The sequence below is a fragment of the Lissotriton helveticus genome, chromosome 4_1 (genome assembly GCF_964261635.1).
Source record: "Lissotriton helveticus chromosome 4_1, aLisHel1.1, whole genome shotgun sequence".
Taxonomy (NCBI): domain Eukaryota; kingdom Metazoa; phylum Chordata; class Amphibia; order Caudata; family Salamandridae; genus Lissotriton; species Lissotriton helveticus.
In genome coordinates, this window is record NC_136063.1 from 1,363,955,897 (window position 1) to 1,363,974,290 (window position 18,394).

At 42.7% G+C, this 18,394-nt stretch overlaps 1 protein-coding gene across 3 annotated transcripts in view; it reads left to right on the forward strand.

The window, feature by feature from the left end:
- JARID2 (jumonji and AT-rich interaction domain containing 2) overlaps positions 1–18,394 on the forward strand; it is a 666,167-nt gene that overhangs the window by 276,559 nt on the left and 371,214 nt on the right. For all 3 annotated transcript variants that reach the window (XM_078687918.1, XM_078687917.1, XM_078687919.1), the window contains exon 3: positions 8,266–8,398. In XM_078687918.1, the coding sequence (XP_078544044.1) occupies positions 8,266–8,398 (133 nt within the window). The remainder of the gene's footprint in view (positions 1–8,265; positions 8,399–18,394) is intronic.

The window sequence follows — 18,394 nt, forward strand, 5'->3', positions numbered from 1 at the left end:
TGTTTTCACACGACTCTAGAGATATACTCTTGATTAGGGGAGAGCAAAGTTGTCATGTTCTATGGTTATCAACAAAAAGAAATACAGAGTTCCCCGGTTGCAGTCAGCTAAAGGACTGTCATTGGTCTCTCTCTTGTCGGGTCAAACAGTAAAAAGGTGAGTGTAGTGAACCCTCTCTTGGAATTTTTGGGGTACCTCACACAAGTCGCCGGTTGGACTACACTTGTAATCCCACCCGGTGATCGTTCAGCGTCATCATCGGTACCCTGCCCCTGCGCCAGGCTGGCAGTGCAATGCCTGTCGGGCAACAATACTTGTTGCTCTTTGGCGGGGATCTTCTATTCCTTCGCCAAAGGGTGTGTGGATGTAAGGGGACCATGCAAGGAGGTAATATGTGAGTGTGCAAAAGTGAGCGTGGGTGAAATAAAAGGAGTCGGTGGAGTCCAAAAATTGGGATTTTAATGATATGGCTCACCGCTCTATTAAAAATACAAGGGGTATAGAGGCAGAACTATCAAGGTAGTAAGCCTCATTCAACCCTTGGTGAGTGGATGGTCAACATGTTTCTTGCTTATAGAGCAATTCGTCAGGACCAAGGGGTGCTCATATGATTTGCAAGGGCTCCCCCGTGATCAGGGGGCCCAGTATACGACCTGGTAGGTGTCGTATGGCAGTCCTTTCCTCAGGACCCTTCCCAGGACTAAATGGGAGAGAGAAGAGAGAAGTTCTATGGTTGTCAGAAACTAAATCCCTTCTTGTCTATCCAGGGAGGTTCAACTCCTCCTTGCCTATTCGAGAAAGTTTCTAGTGAACTCTGAGCTAGCTGGCAAAACCCAAAACTTTAAGTCTAATATCGACAGTAGTAGACCTAGTTAACGTCTGGTCTAGGCCTATACTATTGAAGGTATTATTCCAATGCGCAGAGCCTATTGGGATAATAGGAACTACACTACAAAATAGGCTGCACTTCCTAGTGCAGCCACCCCCCACAGCCCATGAGGAGGATGGAAATTGGGTCCACGGTGCATGCTCAGAGAGAGAAAGGTGTGAGTGGCATCTTGTGCAGCTGATCAGAAACAGTACTCCCAGAAGCTGAAGCTTATCTGTTCTTTTTGTACAGTAGTGACTTGTTACCTCTGCACCTAGACGGAGATTAGACCTGCTAGAACTGTGCAGCAACCGTTCTGGAGGGGGTTTCAGTTGGCGTTTGAAAGGGCTCCTGCTCCTGGTCATTTGATACCTGTTCTCTAGACCGCGACACACATTTTTCATGTCAGCTGAAACAAGCTGTTTGGTTCTGGCTGGAGAATTTGATTGTGCTCAAGATACCTTACCATTCCCAGTGTTTCTTGCACCTTTGCACATGGCCAGTTATTCTGCTTCCCATGCTGGAACATGGATCGTCCATCAACAAGGTACCTTGCTGATGTACAGGGGTCCGAGTACTGCTCCCAGTTTTAAAGCCCCATTACACTTCACTTGATTTCTCTCGACTCCTACTTAGGGTTGCAATTTTTAGTCTCCTGTGGTAAAAGTTTTCCCCTTGCTCTGTGTACAAGGCAGACTGTTATGGAGAGAGTTTGTGCCATGGTATCATGCAGGGTACAGGTGATTTAGATGATTATGCTCTATACTGGAAACCGGTGATATGCAGACTAGTACCTCTGGCATGACTTGCCTGTTTGAATTGTCCACCTGGATGAGCCAGTAAAATAAAGGGCTTTTCTGTGTTTGGTACATCTCACTTTTTCCCAGTCCATCTCCTTTGTCATGAGGCGAAGGTGGCTCTGTATATGTTGTTTGAATAAGTTGCGCTGCCAGTGTTTTTTGACAGAGTGCATTTCTTAGCCATTATTTTATAGGAGATCTCCAGGGCAGGGTCTGTGTTTTTAAAGATCCTGTCATTCATGACTTTCTGGAGGGGTAATAAAGAATGTTCCATCCTGTCAGCTAACCTGCTCCTCCATTAAAACATAAAGTGGTGCTGCTATCTAGGGTGATTGGATTGTTTTTCTAAACAAATGTCCAACCGTGGCATGAAATGAATGAGTTGGAAAGTCGTGGGTGATCCTTTTACGGTTTGTCAGCGTGGTCCTTAAAAATCCTCCTTTTTTACAAATCTTCAGTCATCTCATATTTCCAGTTTAACCAAATTATATTCTCACCGACTTTTTCCAAAAATGTCTGTGAAGTGTGCCTTCTACTCTTTGGAAAACAATTGAAATACGACTAGTAGTTCAACCAAACAGCTTTTACCTTGTGGGCCTGGTTACTAAACAGTCAGTTTCTGGGTGGACAGTGGAGGCTAACCAGCTTTATTTAACTGCAGATAAAAACCGACCTTGGTGTTCAAGTTTTCTTTTTTGGAAGCAAAACCGCAAATGTGTAATTTAAGATCACGTCTACCAGACTGGTTGTGAAAGATCTACTCTGAACTTAATGGGCTAAGAGTTCGCCCATTGCATTGGTTAGCTTTAAATTAATTCTCATTTGTTAGCTTCATATTCAATGGCTTACCTTACTCTTACCGTTGGTCCCATCCTTGTAGCATAGCCTCATTATGAATCTTCAAATGGACTGATTTATGCCTTTACCCTAATTATATTAGACATGTATTCTTAAACTCCTTAACTAATTGAAACCATTCATACCAGCTTCCAACGTTAGAATAGCAATAAAATCCTTAGTTTTATCCAGGCTTGACTATGGAAATGTGACACTGTTGGAAATTTCCAAATCACAACTGGCACCGCTAAAGACAACAGTCTAGCTGCAGCGTTGAGGGTTAACAGGACTGAGGCGCTTTGACCATATCACACTGTCACTAAGGTCCCTACAATTGCTTCCATTTGAAGCTAGGTTCATCCTCAAAATAGGTATACCAGAGTACCTAGCCCACAATCTGACTTTATCAAGAGGCAGTCTCTCCCTTAAGAGCATGGGAGTGGTTCCCAAAAATCAGTGCCTGTTCCATCACCTGGAAGTTCCTGCGCAAATTAAGCACCGGCATTTCTTAAAGTTAGGGACTCCACAGCCGATTTGAGGTTTAAGCAGAGTGAAGGGGGCCCCCCATGAAGAAACTGAGCTGTGTGTTTTAAAGCGTGACTTGTATTGGGGCTTTGAATGTGCAGGCAGGTACGTGGTTTCGCAAAGCACGTGGGCATTGAAAGTGCACTCTAGTTTAACGTTCAGCTTCCTTCCTATAGGCAGAGCCGCATTATCAAAAACGTGGGTCAGCAAGTCTGTTATATTTTAAATCGTCGTACCTAAGACCTACTCAGTTGGAGAAGTTACCAGCTCCGTGTTTTTGCTTTGCATTCTTTATTCGCAGTCCTGTTGTGATCATGACTAGGACTCTTATATTGCAAAGAAAACAATCGGGAGCTCTCCGGCTTAGATGGTATAGGTTTACTTGTGAACTTCCAGGTATTGTTCAAGCCAAGGTGTACCACATGTGTAGTACAAGGATTTGTTTCTTGCACCACATGTGTGGTACAAGGATTGGTTTCTTGCATAACAGGTTGGGCACACTTGTTCTGGCCCGTGTGTACGTGTCAGAAAAGAAGCCCTCTTCGGTGTGCACTATATGCAGTTCTCTATATGCTGCTGTGCTGCCTATGGCGTCCTTGGTGAGCAAAGCTACTGCACACCGAGCATTGCTTAATGAGGTAGTGCAGTGAGAACGGTGGTGCGTGTATCACACCTGCACATGTCCTGTATGTAAGCAAGATTAGTACAATATTGTGCACGGGTCTTCGGTGGCAGATGTTCACAACCCAATGCATTCTGGGTATTGTATTTCTGATTCACTTTGTCTGAAATGAAATAGTACCTCAATAGAATGCTGTGTAAAATAAAGGTCAAAACCATTGCGCCATCTTGTAAACTTACATTTAGGAGGGTTCTGCTACTTTCTAGTACAGAAGACATAGCAAGAGTGCCCTTTTTCTTAGAATTATGCGCCTTGTAGTCTCGCTTGACCCAGGACAAAACTAGGACCGCCATCCCTAGAATGCTAAGGAAACACCAAGACTAGGCTCTCGAGTTATCTGCAAAAGGGTTTTGCTTCAAGAGCGCTGTAACTTGCCCAGCTTTTAGAAACCCGTCAAAAAATGACCTATATGCTGTGGGGAGTGAGCGCTGCACATGCACGTAGCATCCGCAATTGAAAGTATAACTCTGTAAAAATACAGACATGAAGCGTATGCATGAGATAGATAAATCCATTTACAGATGATTTGCAGTTTAATTTTGAGCACAGAGCTGCAGACTGACCAGAGCCTGTGATGTTGCTACATACAGTGAGCTGTTGGTCCATATTGACCCATCTATGTAACCTCCTACTATGTTTCTAAAATAGCATTTGGTTTGCGTTTTCTGCATCTCCAAATGTGTCAATTTTCTTTTGTTTATCTTGAGCACTATGCAAAAGAATTGAACACAACGTGCACCGAATTAAGATTGATGATGGTGTACTTAGGATGACACTTTTTCTGAAGGCCTACAAATCTGTTCCATGGACTACCGTCGAAGACTGTCACTGAATCCTGTGAAAGTAAATTAGGCCTGGCAAAAATTTACTTTATATTCCGGCACAATCTTTATTATTTTTTTAAAATATGTTCAGCGTTTCCTCAGTGAAGTGTATTTGAAAAATTTACCCTGGCATTTATAACGGTTGAAAACGTTAGATTAAATGTACAGTTTTGAGACTCCAGAAGATCTTTGCTTTTCCTTTAGTTTTCTGAAATGTGTTTGTTATTATCTTTTTCAAACAATACTTTAGACAAACATTTATATTAGATAGACGAGACCTGTTGGATCTGCTAATGCTAGTTTATAATAATCCTCTTATTGAGACCTGCAAAGCGCCCACTTGAAAGTAAATGTGCACTTTTCTTTGCACATTGTTTGGACTAAGATGCTAGAGCAGATGGCCATGAACGTCAGAAAACCCACAGGATGTTCTGCCTGATTAAACCTTCCAGCACCTAACTCCTATGATAGTCAGGGAGGTAAAATAAATTCTATGGTAAATGAATCTGTTGAAGGAGTCTTGATGGAGAAGGAAGTGTTGCATACCTGTAACAGTTTTTTATCGCCAGATCCTGCCCTGAATGGCACATCTCTCCCATCCACGTTGTGGCTTAAAAATAATTCCCCGGAAAAAAAATAGAACTGAGTTTCAATTGTCTTTGCTCAAATGTAAGCGCCACTAACTGTATCTAAAAGCCTTGGATACAGATTTTGTTGTGGGTACTACACCTCTGAAGTGTTATGCTTTAATGGCGTTTGACTTTTAAATGTTTTTTTTTTCTTTTTGAAGAAATCATAGAATGTAGAAATAAACAAAGTATAAAACATTTTGATGTTTCTAACGTCAAGCCTGGCAGCAAGGAATTATTCAGAGGTTATAAATTTGGAATGAATCCATCACTGGAGAACAATAATAGCATATAGGAAACTTTTCTCGTCTGAACTTTTAAAATGTTAGATTGCCTAACCAATGTGATATATAAAAGGGTTATTTGTGGACAAGTATTCATACGTGTTACTCATCTGAAATAATTCATACGCAATGATTGTTGCATACTATATGCTATGCCTCAATCTATTAATAACATTTTCTCCTAATCACAAAAATCTTTATGTAATATGGACCAGAGTAAAATTCGTTATGGCCCCTCTGTTTCAGACTCTGAAGATCTGATATTGAATTAATAAGTTGGACAGGTCCAAATAACAGCTATTTATGTATGCCGAAAGATACGAGTTATGCATGACATTTCTGCTGGCCTACAGTAGTTTGAATTCAAACCTGACACGTGTGAAAAATTATACTTGATGAGTTTATACCCCTTGGAACCAGATGTTAAGCGTTCCTGTATCAGTTTGTTGCTCGCTCATTTTATAGGGTTTATCTACGTATAGCCCTGCTTAATCTTTGCAGTAAGTTCCAGAATCTACTAAGAGCATATTAGCTGCTCCCTTGCTTTACAGCACTCCCAACTCTAGTTCACCCTGCATCAAAGTACAAAACACATAGGTACTACCTTCAACTGACATTCTTTTAGTAGAATGGATTAAGAAGTAAATGTGCATACAATCAGTGCTATCTGTATTCCAGTTGAGGATGCCCCCCCTAACTAGGTTTTTTCTTCTCCACCCACCTATTCTCATTACTGCTTGAAAGTCATCCCTTCATGTTGCACCTTTCATTTTTTTCACCTTGTTACTCTCATCACATCGTGCTTGTTGAATCTCCTCACCTGTCACCTTTGCCTATTCTCTTTCCTCAATTTTTAGGTCGAGCATTCAAGACCTCTTGTATATACTTTAGTATATACTTATATGTGTATGTACTTTGTGGGCTCTGGAGATCAGCCCTAGGACTTGTCTGCTTCCGCTTATGGACTTCTTTTTCTGTTCAACTGCCTCCACATTTTTCGTCTCTTTTCCTTTTAGTATGCTTGACGCGCTCTACTACGAGAACATATGGTCTACGTTGCTTAGTCTTTAAACTGAAAATTGACTTCATATTTCTTCTTTTGTCCTCTGGGCTCCGAGGACTTTAGGATTTTCTATACCAGACGTTGCTGGAGCTGATTCGCTCCTTTTCTATTGATACCATTCAGGTATTTTTATTATACTGGTACTCTCGGGATTTGGCCACTATTTTGGTTTTTTTTTCCTTGAAAAGGACTGTATTTCTGGTTTCCAATGGTGCATGTTTTATTTTGGATATCCCGGACCTTAAATATGAAGGCTTTGGGTATTTTTCTAATTACCAAAATACTTCCTTTTGGTTAATTGTTTTTTGGGGGTCACGCCAAAGGCCTGTTTGGTTCATCCGGTCATCCTTACAAACTTTAGCCTTGGTTTCTCGCAATTGATCCTTTCCTTTTTTTATTTACTCTTCTTTGTTTTGACTGAGTAAATGAGCAAAAAGAAAAAATAACTAATTGACACTATTTTGAGTAACATATGCAATAGTGTACAAATGTTGTCTTTTTTAAATTAACAGCCTTGAGGAAGTCGTGAAACGACAAACGTGTCGGCTTTTTTATCTTTGGATATGAACTTGTTTGTTACTGAATCTTTGTCTTGAAAATACAGCCTTTGGACCTTCGATTTTATGTTGTGTTTTCATGACATCTTTACACTGACTGTGCCACTTGGATTGCCTACAAATCTGGCAAATTCCACCCCAATACTGGTTTTCGGGTGACTAATCATTCTAACACGACTTGGGACATTGTTTCTAAATGTGTTGTAATGGCCTGGTCCATTTGAGTTTTATGTTCGTCGTTCCACGAAACGTTACACTGATAATCTGCTTTGCTTTATGACTGCATGTTGCCCATCCATGTAAGTCTGCGATAGTGTCTATATGTCATAGAATTCATAAATATGTACGTTGGATCATGGGTGGCTTCTCTTCAAGCTGTGTGTGATCGCCTGTTGTGGTGTTTGTTTTAACACCAGCAGGAGTATAGTTCAGTGTCTGTTGATCCGGGATAATAGTTTCTTGTCACCTTCTACACCTTAAAATGTTATTGTTCAAGTGCTTTCACTGATGTGCTGTACAGAAAAACAACAAAAACGGAGGAGGGCAAATTAAACCATTAATAATAATAATAATGTGTCATGTTATGAGAGTGTGGGTCTAGAGCTATTATGATGTGACTTGTGGAGCAAATGTTTTATAAAAGGTCTGGAAAAAGTATAAGAGCAACATACTGTACCGTAGAGTTCCATTGTTAGGGGACAAATTATTGCTTGCAGTGATTTAGGTTGCTTGGATATCGGAGAAATCTAGGACGTGAAGTAAGGAGGAAGGGGTTGGAGACTATATAGAGCCAAATACAAAATGAAAGAATCAGGTGGGGTGTGAGCAGACCATGAACATGTGAGCACCAATTGAAGAACACGGTAGTGGGGAAGATAGGAAGTTAGCTTGGCACAGAGGTGAGGAGACCACGCAGTGGGGGCATGCTTGATGAGGAGGTGAATGGTGGAATTAAATGGACACACGAATACCCATAAAGGCTGATGTATAGAGAATAGTAGCTGAAGTAAAAAAAAAAAAGGCACGGGTTATAGTTTTAGTACTGTAGGTTAGACACAATCTTATTTTTAGATAAGTCTGCTGTGAAATATATAAATCTTGTAAGTGGTAATGTCGCCTTTTTCGGTCCTCCAGATTTGGCTGTTGATTATTCTGTTTTGCAGTGCGCTGAAAGTTGTTTTTTTTCTTTCCTGCAGGGCTTTTGATTAAAGTCCAGGCTAAGGAATCAGAGTTGTCCTCAGAGACTGAGAAGGATGATACCTCGCAAGGATCTTCGCAAACAAATAGCGTGACCTCATCAGATTCGGAAGATGGCCCTCCCAAAAAAAGGTTAGCTTCTCAATAAAACTCTCCAACAAGTTTAGTTGTGAATGAAAATGCAATAAGTTATGGTTTTACCTTTTTTTTTTTTCAGACATGTCCTTCACATCCTGAGTGTTAGAAATGGGGGTCTCTAGTTGGCAATGGTTTGCACCTTTGTTTAAATAGGGACCCTTCCTTCCTGTCGGGATGAGGGGGATACACTACTGAAATAACTCCTGCTTACCCTCTTGGTAGGTTGGCACAAGCAGTCAGGCTTATCTCCGAGGCAGTGTATGAAGCAATTGCACATAACCAACAGTAATCCAGTGAAAACACTACACAAGGACACCACACCAATTTTAGAAAAATAGCCAATATTTATCTGTGAAACAAGACCAAAATATGATACAAAAATCAACATATAGGTAATAATAAATAGGCACTCTGCAAGTATGACTTAAAAATGCAGTTTATTGAAGTCGGTAGCTCCATCCAGTGCTACTGCGGTGCTGAAAACAAGAGCATCAAACAGTTCTGGCTGACCGCGTCAATGTGGACCGGCTTTAGTGTCCGGAGACTCTTAAACGGTACCTTTGGTTCCAGCCGACCACGCTGGTGTGGGCCGGTCGTGGCAGCCGTCGCGGTTGCGATGTGAAGCATAGCGATGCGGCGTGTGGTGCCCTCAAAACGCCGTGCAGGCAGCGGCTCATAGCGGTCATCCAGCTGCGTCGGTGAGACCAGTGCTGTGGTGCAGAGTGAGGTGGTGCTCGTGGCGGTGCTGACAGGTCACGTAGCAAGCGACTGTGTCGGTTGATGGGAGCTGGCGCGGTCGGCCCAGACTGCGGTGTGGGATAAAGCGGTGCGTTGTGTAACTTGTGAGTGGTACCCCCAAACCATGGTGCGGTCACAGGTGTCGTGGTCAGTGTGAAGCAACGTCGATGGTGAGACCAGTGCGGCAGAGTGAAGCGATGCGGTGCGGAGCCCACAGATTGTGGTGCAAGCAGTGGCTCGGTGCCGGCAATCATCGTCAGTAAGACCAGGGTTGCGTTGCGAAGTGCGGCAGTGTCCTTTGCAGTGCCTTCAGGACACAGAGCCAGCAGGGGTGTCGGTGACTGTGTTGGCTGTTTTACCCCTCAGTGGCAACTGAAACCCAGGGTTCCAGAGCCGGTACTCAGAGCCAAGTGAAGTCTTTGTTGTCCCTGAGACTTCGTGAACAGAAGGCAAGCTCTGTTTCAAGCCCTTGGAGATATTCAGCAACAAGTAAAGAAAGTTCAGTCCAGTCCTTTCACTGCCTAAGGTAGAAGCAGCAACTGCAGACCAACCCAGCAAATGAACACAGCAAAGGGGCAGTACTCCTCCTGGTAGTTCTTTCAGCTCTTGCTCTTGGCAGGTTACTTGATCCAAGCAAGTTCTAAAGTTCTGGGGTCTGGGCTACAATATTTATACCACATTTTCCTCTGTTCTCTTGTGGCTAAAGTATCTCAGCTCAGTCCAAACCAGTTATGTCCTCTCTGGCCCAGCTTCCTGGCAGGGGGTGGAGACAGCATTATGTAAGGTAGACAGGGCCTATTCAGATGCAAGGGAAATCTCCTCCCACCACTCCAAATGCAGACCAGACTTATTCAGGTGCTAGTGAAACTCCTCCCACTACTCTGAATGCAGCACATGTCTATTCAGCCCAGCCCTGACTCATCCAGGAGAGGCAGGACACACCTCGACACCCCCAGTGGCTGTCCACAGGGAATTTACATTCCCCAGTCCCTCCAAAACCAGACAGTCAAAACACAAACAAGCAGAGGCACATAGGATGGCTAAGGAAGAAAATACTCACTTTCTAAAAGTAGTATTTTCAAACCCACAACATAAAAATCATCTTTACTAAAAGATGCATTTTTACGGTCTGAGTTTAGGCATACTAAACTACATTTCTCTATCTCGTCCCAGTGGGAAGTTATACTTGTAAGATGTAACAAAGCACCTCCTATTCTATCCTATGGGACAGATAGCCTTTCCATAGTGTAAAACGAAATACGCTGTATTTCACTATCAGAACTTGTCACACCCACCAGTACACGTCCTACCTTTCACATACACTGCACCCTGCCCACAGGGGTACCTTGGGCCTTCCTTAGGGGTGACTCACATGTAATAAAAGGGTAGGTTAGGGCCTGGCAAGAAGGGTGCACTTGCCAGGTCGACATGGCAGTAAAAACTGCATGCAGACACTGCAGTGGCTGGTCCGAGAAACTTTTGAAAGGCTGATTGTGTGGATGTCATAATCAGTGCTGCAGGCCCACTAGCAACATTTGATTTACAGGCCCTGGCACCCTCAGTGCACTTTACTAGGGACTTAACAGTAAATCAAATATGCCAATCATGGAAACACCAATCAATAAACGTAACTTACCAGGAGAGCATATGCACTTTAGCACTGAATAGCAGTGGTAAAGTGGCCATTGTCCTAAAATCAACAGAAGCAGGCTCTAAAACAGGAGGACAAGAAACTAAGTCTGGGGGTAACCCTGCTGAAAAAGCAAAGTCCAACACTGAGTCAATCATGGCGTAGCATTAGGAGCCCCTATTTATTTATTTTTTCCCTTTTGATCTGCAGCCCCAAACAGAATTAGAATATTTAATATAGAACATAGGAGAAAATATGCAATACATATGTAAACAAGTAACCATTTAAAGGGGAAATAGAATTTTCTGGGGTAAGAATGGAGGAGGGGTAAGAGGGTCAATCAGCAGGCAAATTAACCTATTGTAGTCTGGAGCTCTAACATCAAATAACCGTTAACTGAGGGTATTGAGGGACCGAAAACCCTGGATTAGTGACAGACTGTGTAAGGATGGAGGTCTTCTTTTTTTTTTTTTTTTTTTTTTTTTTTTTATAACCAATTTTATAAGAGAAAACAAAGACCAGCAGTATAAGCAGACAACAGCACATATAAAAACAAGCATTTACAATGCAATGGTTTCGCCTTTTGAAAAGTTTGAGCTATTGGCATTGTAAATGACAAAATTTGTATTTATGTGTTGGTTTGCACTTGTTCCCACGCAGATGTGGGGATGGTTTGAAAGCCAGCCCGCCTCACTCACCCCTTCAGAATACCTCTCTAAAGGCAGGCAGGCAAGCCAAGTGGCGTCTCTAATTGAGTCTTCAGAAATGATTTTTATGGCGGAACACATGTAGATAGACAGGCAGGCGGACGGACGGATGGATGCTCGTGTATTGTTTTAATTTGGCAGGAGTTGGTTCGGGCCTCCTCGTTGGGTCGTTGTGACTGAGTACGTTAAGGTACAACAAGAAAAACAACATTTTTTCACAAAATAAAAGAAGCATCTGTAAAATCATGAGCAGCCAAGAAACTGCCCGTTGTGGAGGGGACCGACAGTGAGGCAGAAACTGGGATTAAATCCTTTATATTCTTCGGGGGTCTCCGGCTGCCTCGCCCCTCTTCTTCATTCCTAAAGCCAATGGTGAGCTGCGCGCTTGTGTGGATTTTAGGACGTTGAATGCCATAACGATAAAAAACAGGAAAGAAGACTTTATTCATACTAACCTGGAGGGTGTCAGCCAGCTTGGGGATATTGTTTGTTGAAGTCCTACCTGCTCCTCAATTCCAGCTACCCAGCAGACTTGCTCCGCTCTCCCCCGCCGCCGCTCCAGCACCGCGGCCGCCGAGAGGGGGGAGCGTCGAGACTACATTACCCAGCGTCCCCTGCTCTCACACGGGGACACCGGCAGCAGCGTAACACTCCCGCGCCCGGAGGCGCATAAGAGCGAGCCTCTCCTCCCGCCTCGCGGGACGCGCGCGGACAGCGCCGGGCGGAGCCCGGGTAGAGGGCGGGCCGTCTGTGGCCGTCGAGGGACGGGACTGGCCCCCTCCTTTCGTTCCACCCTCCATAATGGGTAAGCGGAAATTACATACTTCTGCAAATGTGGGTCCAGTCAAGGCTAAAGTTCCACGTAAAGCTATTGCCTCTGAAAGTATTATGAACTACTTAACCACAGCAGTGGGAAAATTGACCAAAGAAATTGCAGCTAAAGAACGCGAGCTGGGGCTAGAACAGATAATTCTGGACAGTCAATTGCCTCCCACTGCAAACAGTCTCCCTGTTCCCCTTGACCCAGTCATAATTATCGGAAATTTGCCTAACACTGAAACACAAGGCCAACCAAACATCAACTTACATGAGGGCCAAGACAATGATAATCTAGATACTCTACAACAAGAAGATATCAGCACAAATGTTCTAACCCCTCATGCACCAAAACGCACTAAACGTGTTATCCAAAGAACAAACAAACAAAGACTATATTTACGGAAAAAGGCCCGACATCCGTTAACTGATATAGAACTCTCCCTGAAAAAAATGGTGAAGGGAGTACTTGTGGATAAAGTTGAAGGAATATTAGTGCAGATTTCAAATGATATAATCGAAACTCTAAGAGATTGTGTAGCAGATATAATGGGGAAATGCGATAGGATTAATACTTTTCTGTCCTCTGGTCCTAGCAGGCCTTGCTCATGCACCCTAAATATTGCATCACAGTTATCTTGTAACCCAAACACACAAATAAACTCGGTGATGGAAGAAATAGAAGAGTTAACTCCCCCAATGTCATCCCCCCTGCCCCAAGTATCTGTAGGTACTATTAACTCCCAACCGGTCACTAGCATAACTAGGGTACAACAGTCAAGTAACCCCCGTCCGGCTGTAGTTACATCTATAGCCCCTGCAATAGACACCTCTAATTTTTTAGGGTCTAGAACCCAACGTGTGACACCACCTGTACACCTTCCCCCGGAAGCAACACCTTATGTTGCTATCCTAGTGAATGTACCAGTACTGAAAAGTGGTGAAAGTGAAACGGATATTGCTCAATTACATAATATTAAGACGTGGTGTGACGCAAACTGTACTGGTCCCAATAATATATCAGAGTATATCCAAACAGGCAGAAGGGTCAAATGGGTGGGGTACACGCATAAAAAATTTGCAGGGGACTGCATGATTGTAAATTTTAACAGACCACATGAGGCCCAACGGTTATTTTGGGATGCCACGGAAGTTACGGAAGATGGGATCAGAGCACTACCGTTAGGATTCTTCTATCCTCCTCCCACAATGCATAAGCCCCAACCGGGAAGGGTTCTGCATCAAGCACAATCTAGACACATTCCTTCCCTGAGCACATGGGCCACACAGAAAACAAGTATAATGCCAAGAAATAGGGATAAACAGGGAGGTGAATACAGAAATGATCTTATGTTAACAAATAGGTTTGCCGCCCTCTCAAACATAGAGGAAAATGATTGACTAACCTCACCAGGCTGTACTACAAACCTATCACTACCCCCCTCGCCAATTGCTTTAGACAAGGGCAATGCATCAACTAAACCTTTAGATACTCCCCTCTCCTCGCCACATATCTGGCCAAATACTGTGGGAAAAGATAGTAGAGTAAAATTGATGAGTTGGAACATCGCAGGTCTACGCTCTAAGAGGAGCGACATAAGATGGTTGGACCTGTTAAAAAAATGTGATGTGGTGGCCATGCAAGAGACGTGGGATATGGACTGTGATTTCTGGCTAGATGGATATACCTCCTATTTTGTAACTGCCCAGACATCAAGTTCAGGCCGAAATAAAGGGGGCCTGCTGTTTTTGATATCCGTAAATGTAAAAGGCACTGTGAAGGTATTGGATTCTCCATCCCAAAACTATTTAGCTCTTGAGGTCACAATGCCTAATAGATATAAATGCGTTTACATTAACTTTTATAACAGTATACAATGTATAGCCCTAAATGCAAATATTAATTCACTGATGGAGTTTTTAAAAAGATATAGGTAGAGTCAGACCACTTTTGTATATTTTTTCCTGATGGGAGATTTTAATATTCATTTATGCCAACAGAATTGCCAAGTTATCGATACAATTAACACCGACATGCCACAATTACCACATTTTGAGCACTCAGAAAAGGGGTTGGCCCTAGAAGAACTTCTTCTAGAAAATGATCTACATGAACCCGAGTTCTGTGACAGAAAGGAACGGGTGCCTACCTATAGTGCCAGGGATAGCAACACAATAATCGATTACATTTTTACCTCATTGGGCATACTACAAAATGTTTTGTTTTATAATGCTGTACAGACGACCTTCAGTGACCATAATCCGGTCATACTAGAACTAGATAATAGTAATTTGTTTTTATTTTCAAATGTAAATAATTCTGATTTAATCACAGTAGGAACTAACGATCTGATTGTTAAGGACCAGGGGAGACGGGTCAAATGGAGCGATATTATCCCTGAGGACTTCCTCTACTCCCTTAATTTTAAGATGGGTAAAGAGATTAATATCTGTATGGATCCTACTAGGTATGAAGGGAATATAATCCAGTCTTTTGAAAAAATTTGTTGTCAAGTATCGGAAGACCTTAAAAGTAGCACAAAAAAGAAGGAGAAAAGGGTTATGGGATGGTTTGATAAAGAATGTTCCAAATCCCATAGGGAATTACATAAAGCCCTAAACAAGACCCCACGTGATAAGCAGGAAGTAGCCAGTAAACGGCAAGAGTATAAGGCAAACATCCAAAGACGTAAAAATGAAATAAAAAAAAATGCTTGGGAAGACCTATATGACAAAGCCACCTTGAAGGACAGTGCCAAATTCTGGAAAATTGTTAACACCCCTCTATTTAGTGGGATTGAAAATGCACCGTTAGAAGTAAACATCGCGGAACGAGATTGGCTGGAGCACTTCCAAAACATCTATGGTAGCAACATTACCACAGACCCTATAGATCCAAAACTGCTACAAACAGAAGAGGTTCTGGCCAGTTTCACCATCAAAGAGGTGCAGAAGGCAATAGAGGACACGGCAGGAAAGAAGGCTCCTGGCCCTGACGGCGTACCTGCCGATATGTTTAAATCAAATTCGGGCATGTGGACTGTGGTTCTCACAAATGTCTTCAATGTTATTAGTTTAGAGGGAATAAAAGCACCAACTACCTGGTCGCAATCTATTATAATTCCCATTTTTAAGAAGGGTCAAAGGGGAGACCCTAGATGCTACAGACCCATTTCCCTGTTAGATTCTTCTTTTAAAATTTTGGGTAAAGTTATTTTGGAAAGAATCTCAGCCTGGGCGACAAACAATAACATTCTGTGTGAAGCCCAGTATGGCTTTCGTGCCGGGAGAGGCACAGAGGATCAGTGCCTTAATTTACTTCTTACCCTGGGCAAATACACTGTAGCGTCAAAGGGTATGATGTATCTGGCTTTTATGGATTTGTCCACAGCTTTTGACCTAGTAAATAGGTCAAAGCTGTGGACAATACTCCTGGAACTGGGGCTAGACCAAGCATTGGTGAATTTTATGGCACAACTGCATAGCGATCTGAGGGCAACAGTACGTATGTCACAAGAGGGAAATTGCACCGCCTTTTTTAAATCAGGAAGGGGGGTGCGCCAAGGGTGCATTTTAGCACCAATGCTCTTTTCACTGTACATTAATTCTCTGGGGAAAACACTGGAAACGGCCTCCATTGATGTACCACGTATGGGTGACTCCTTAATGCCGGTCTTACTTTATGCCGACGATACGGTATTGCTGGCTAGAACCCCAAATGGTTTACAACGCCTTTTAAATTCCTTTGGGGCTTTTATGCAAGGCTTGGACCTAGCAGTCAATATTGAGAAATCCCACGTCATGGCCGTAGGTAGTCGCAAAAATGGTATGAAAACCCTTACCTGTAATGGTTCAGTGTTATCTAAGGTAAAAGTTTTTACCTACCTAGGTGTGGTGTTCGATGAGAACGGGACATGGGCTCCACAAATTAAAAGTAAGGCGGCGGCAGTAAAAAGATCGGCTGCCGCTATCCTAGGTTTTGCAAAAAGGTTGGGTGGTAAGCCACCAGAGGCTATATTAGCAATCTATAAAGCTAAAACACTGGCCATTGCAAGATATGGTGCCATGATATGGGGTTATAAAAATCTGGACCCCATACAAAGAGAAGAAAACATATTTTTACGATCCCTACTCGGCCTCCCGAAAACCACCCCAGCATTTCCCGTACATATGGAACTGGGGATAGGGTACATTGAGGACTCTTTGACTCTGGCCCCTTTAATGTCATGGATTAGGATATGGCTTAATCCAGCTTTAATTTTAAACCATATGATTATTAGGGACTGCATGGGGAGAGAAAACGTGGCTAAGATCGGGTGGCTACAATACATCAAAATTACAACAGAATACCTAGGCCGCCCGGAGTTATATACATGCCCCGAGAGTATTATGAGAGAGGATATTGAGTGGGTAAAGATAAACTATATCGAGAAAAAGGTTTTAGAGCGAGAGGCTATCGAAATTGTAAAACCAACTGTTAGGGCCCACTATATGACGATTGCTTCGTTATCTATGCAATCCTATTTAACGATAGTAAATAAACCTTTCCATAGGTGGGTCCTCACTAAATTTCGTTTCGATCAATCACATTTTCTGTTAGGTGAATTTGAAAAATGGTGTAAGCCTCACGAAAATGCTCCCTGTAAATGCGATTACTTCTCAGATCAGGACATATTGCATTTCTTGTTCTTCTGTCCCTTCTATAAAAATGGGAGAGAAAGATACATTAAACCAATTCTGAGAGGTTTCGTGCAGATTAAACCAGCTCTACTGTACTTACAACTTATGGAAACTACAGTAGTAATGTATGGGGTGGCAAATTTTTTGATTACGTCAATTCGGTCAAAGCAAGCAAGACTAAAATCAAATAATTAGCGTATTTTAAATTGCTTGTATTGAATAAATGACCTTTGGTTATGTAACCCTCAGTCGTATCAAATCTGATTTCCAAAACTGCACGTTTTGCACTTTACCCTTGGTGACTAGCATCCTCTGTATTTAAAATTGTAAAGATTTTTTCTAGTTTTGTACTGTATTTATAACCCGATTACTGCTAAAGGATTATAAGACTGTGATCATTGTAAATATGTTTTGCAAAGATGATTATTATATGAATTTTCATGTGTATATTAACTTTTTAACTTTTTAACTTGTTTTAAAAACTTGTCTGTATGATTGATTATGGTTTCTGTAGCATACTTTTATGATTTTAAAACAATCGAATAAAGTGTTTCTGACTTGACTTGTAAACAAACGTTGCATTTGCAATGAAAGGCAATAATGTTGCAATGTGCTGTTTCTGTCCGTTTTCCTGCGTCTCCTCAGGGCATGGGGTGACATTCAACAGCTATGGTAAGTGGGGGGTGGGGGGGTGCAGACAATGACACATAGAACTTGGACATAGCCCACATGACCCTGTCCTCCAAACTCCAGAGATGCCAATGGGCAAGCGCCGTGGTATCATCCCCTGGTCGTCGATGCACTATTTTACAAGTAGAATACAACCCATACCTGTCCCTGCACCGCAACCACTTATTGAGATGGTGCGTCACCGGTCCTAGCGGGAAGACGCAATTGAATCGGCAATATATGCTAACAAAAGTTGAGAATAAAGTAATCAGTGCTAAAAAATATCACCATTATGAAGTGGTCATGATTGTTCCTCGCAGAATCGGTCAAGGCTTTTTACTTTAACGTCACATTGGGAGAAGCTCGACTGCTTGATAAATACTGCGCACAAGTACATGAACTTGAAGTTTGCGCCGCTCTTTTCAAAACAAAGCGGCCACAACGCGCTTTGGCGCAACTATAGGTGTGTGTGCACATAAAATACAACTTCACAAAGTTGTATTGCTACATTTCTCTCCTCTTTACTAATTCTTACTCCTGTTTGTTTTCCTCCCCGTAGTAGCTCTGGTGGGCAGTCCGGCGAGGGTGGGTTCAGCTCTGCGCAGCTCACACGCTCGTCGAAGAGGGCTGGGAGCCACGGGGGTGGGAAAGAAAAGGAGACGAAAGTGCCAGTGGGGGGATTTCATGGGAAAGGAGTGGCCTGCAGATGCGGCTGGCAGCAGGGGCACCACTCTGCCCCACAATGAGAAG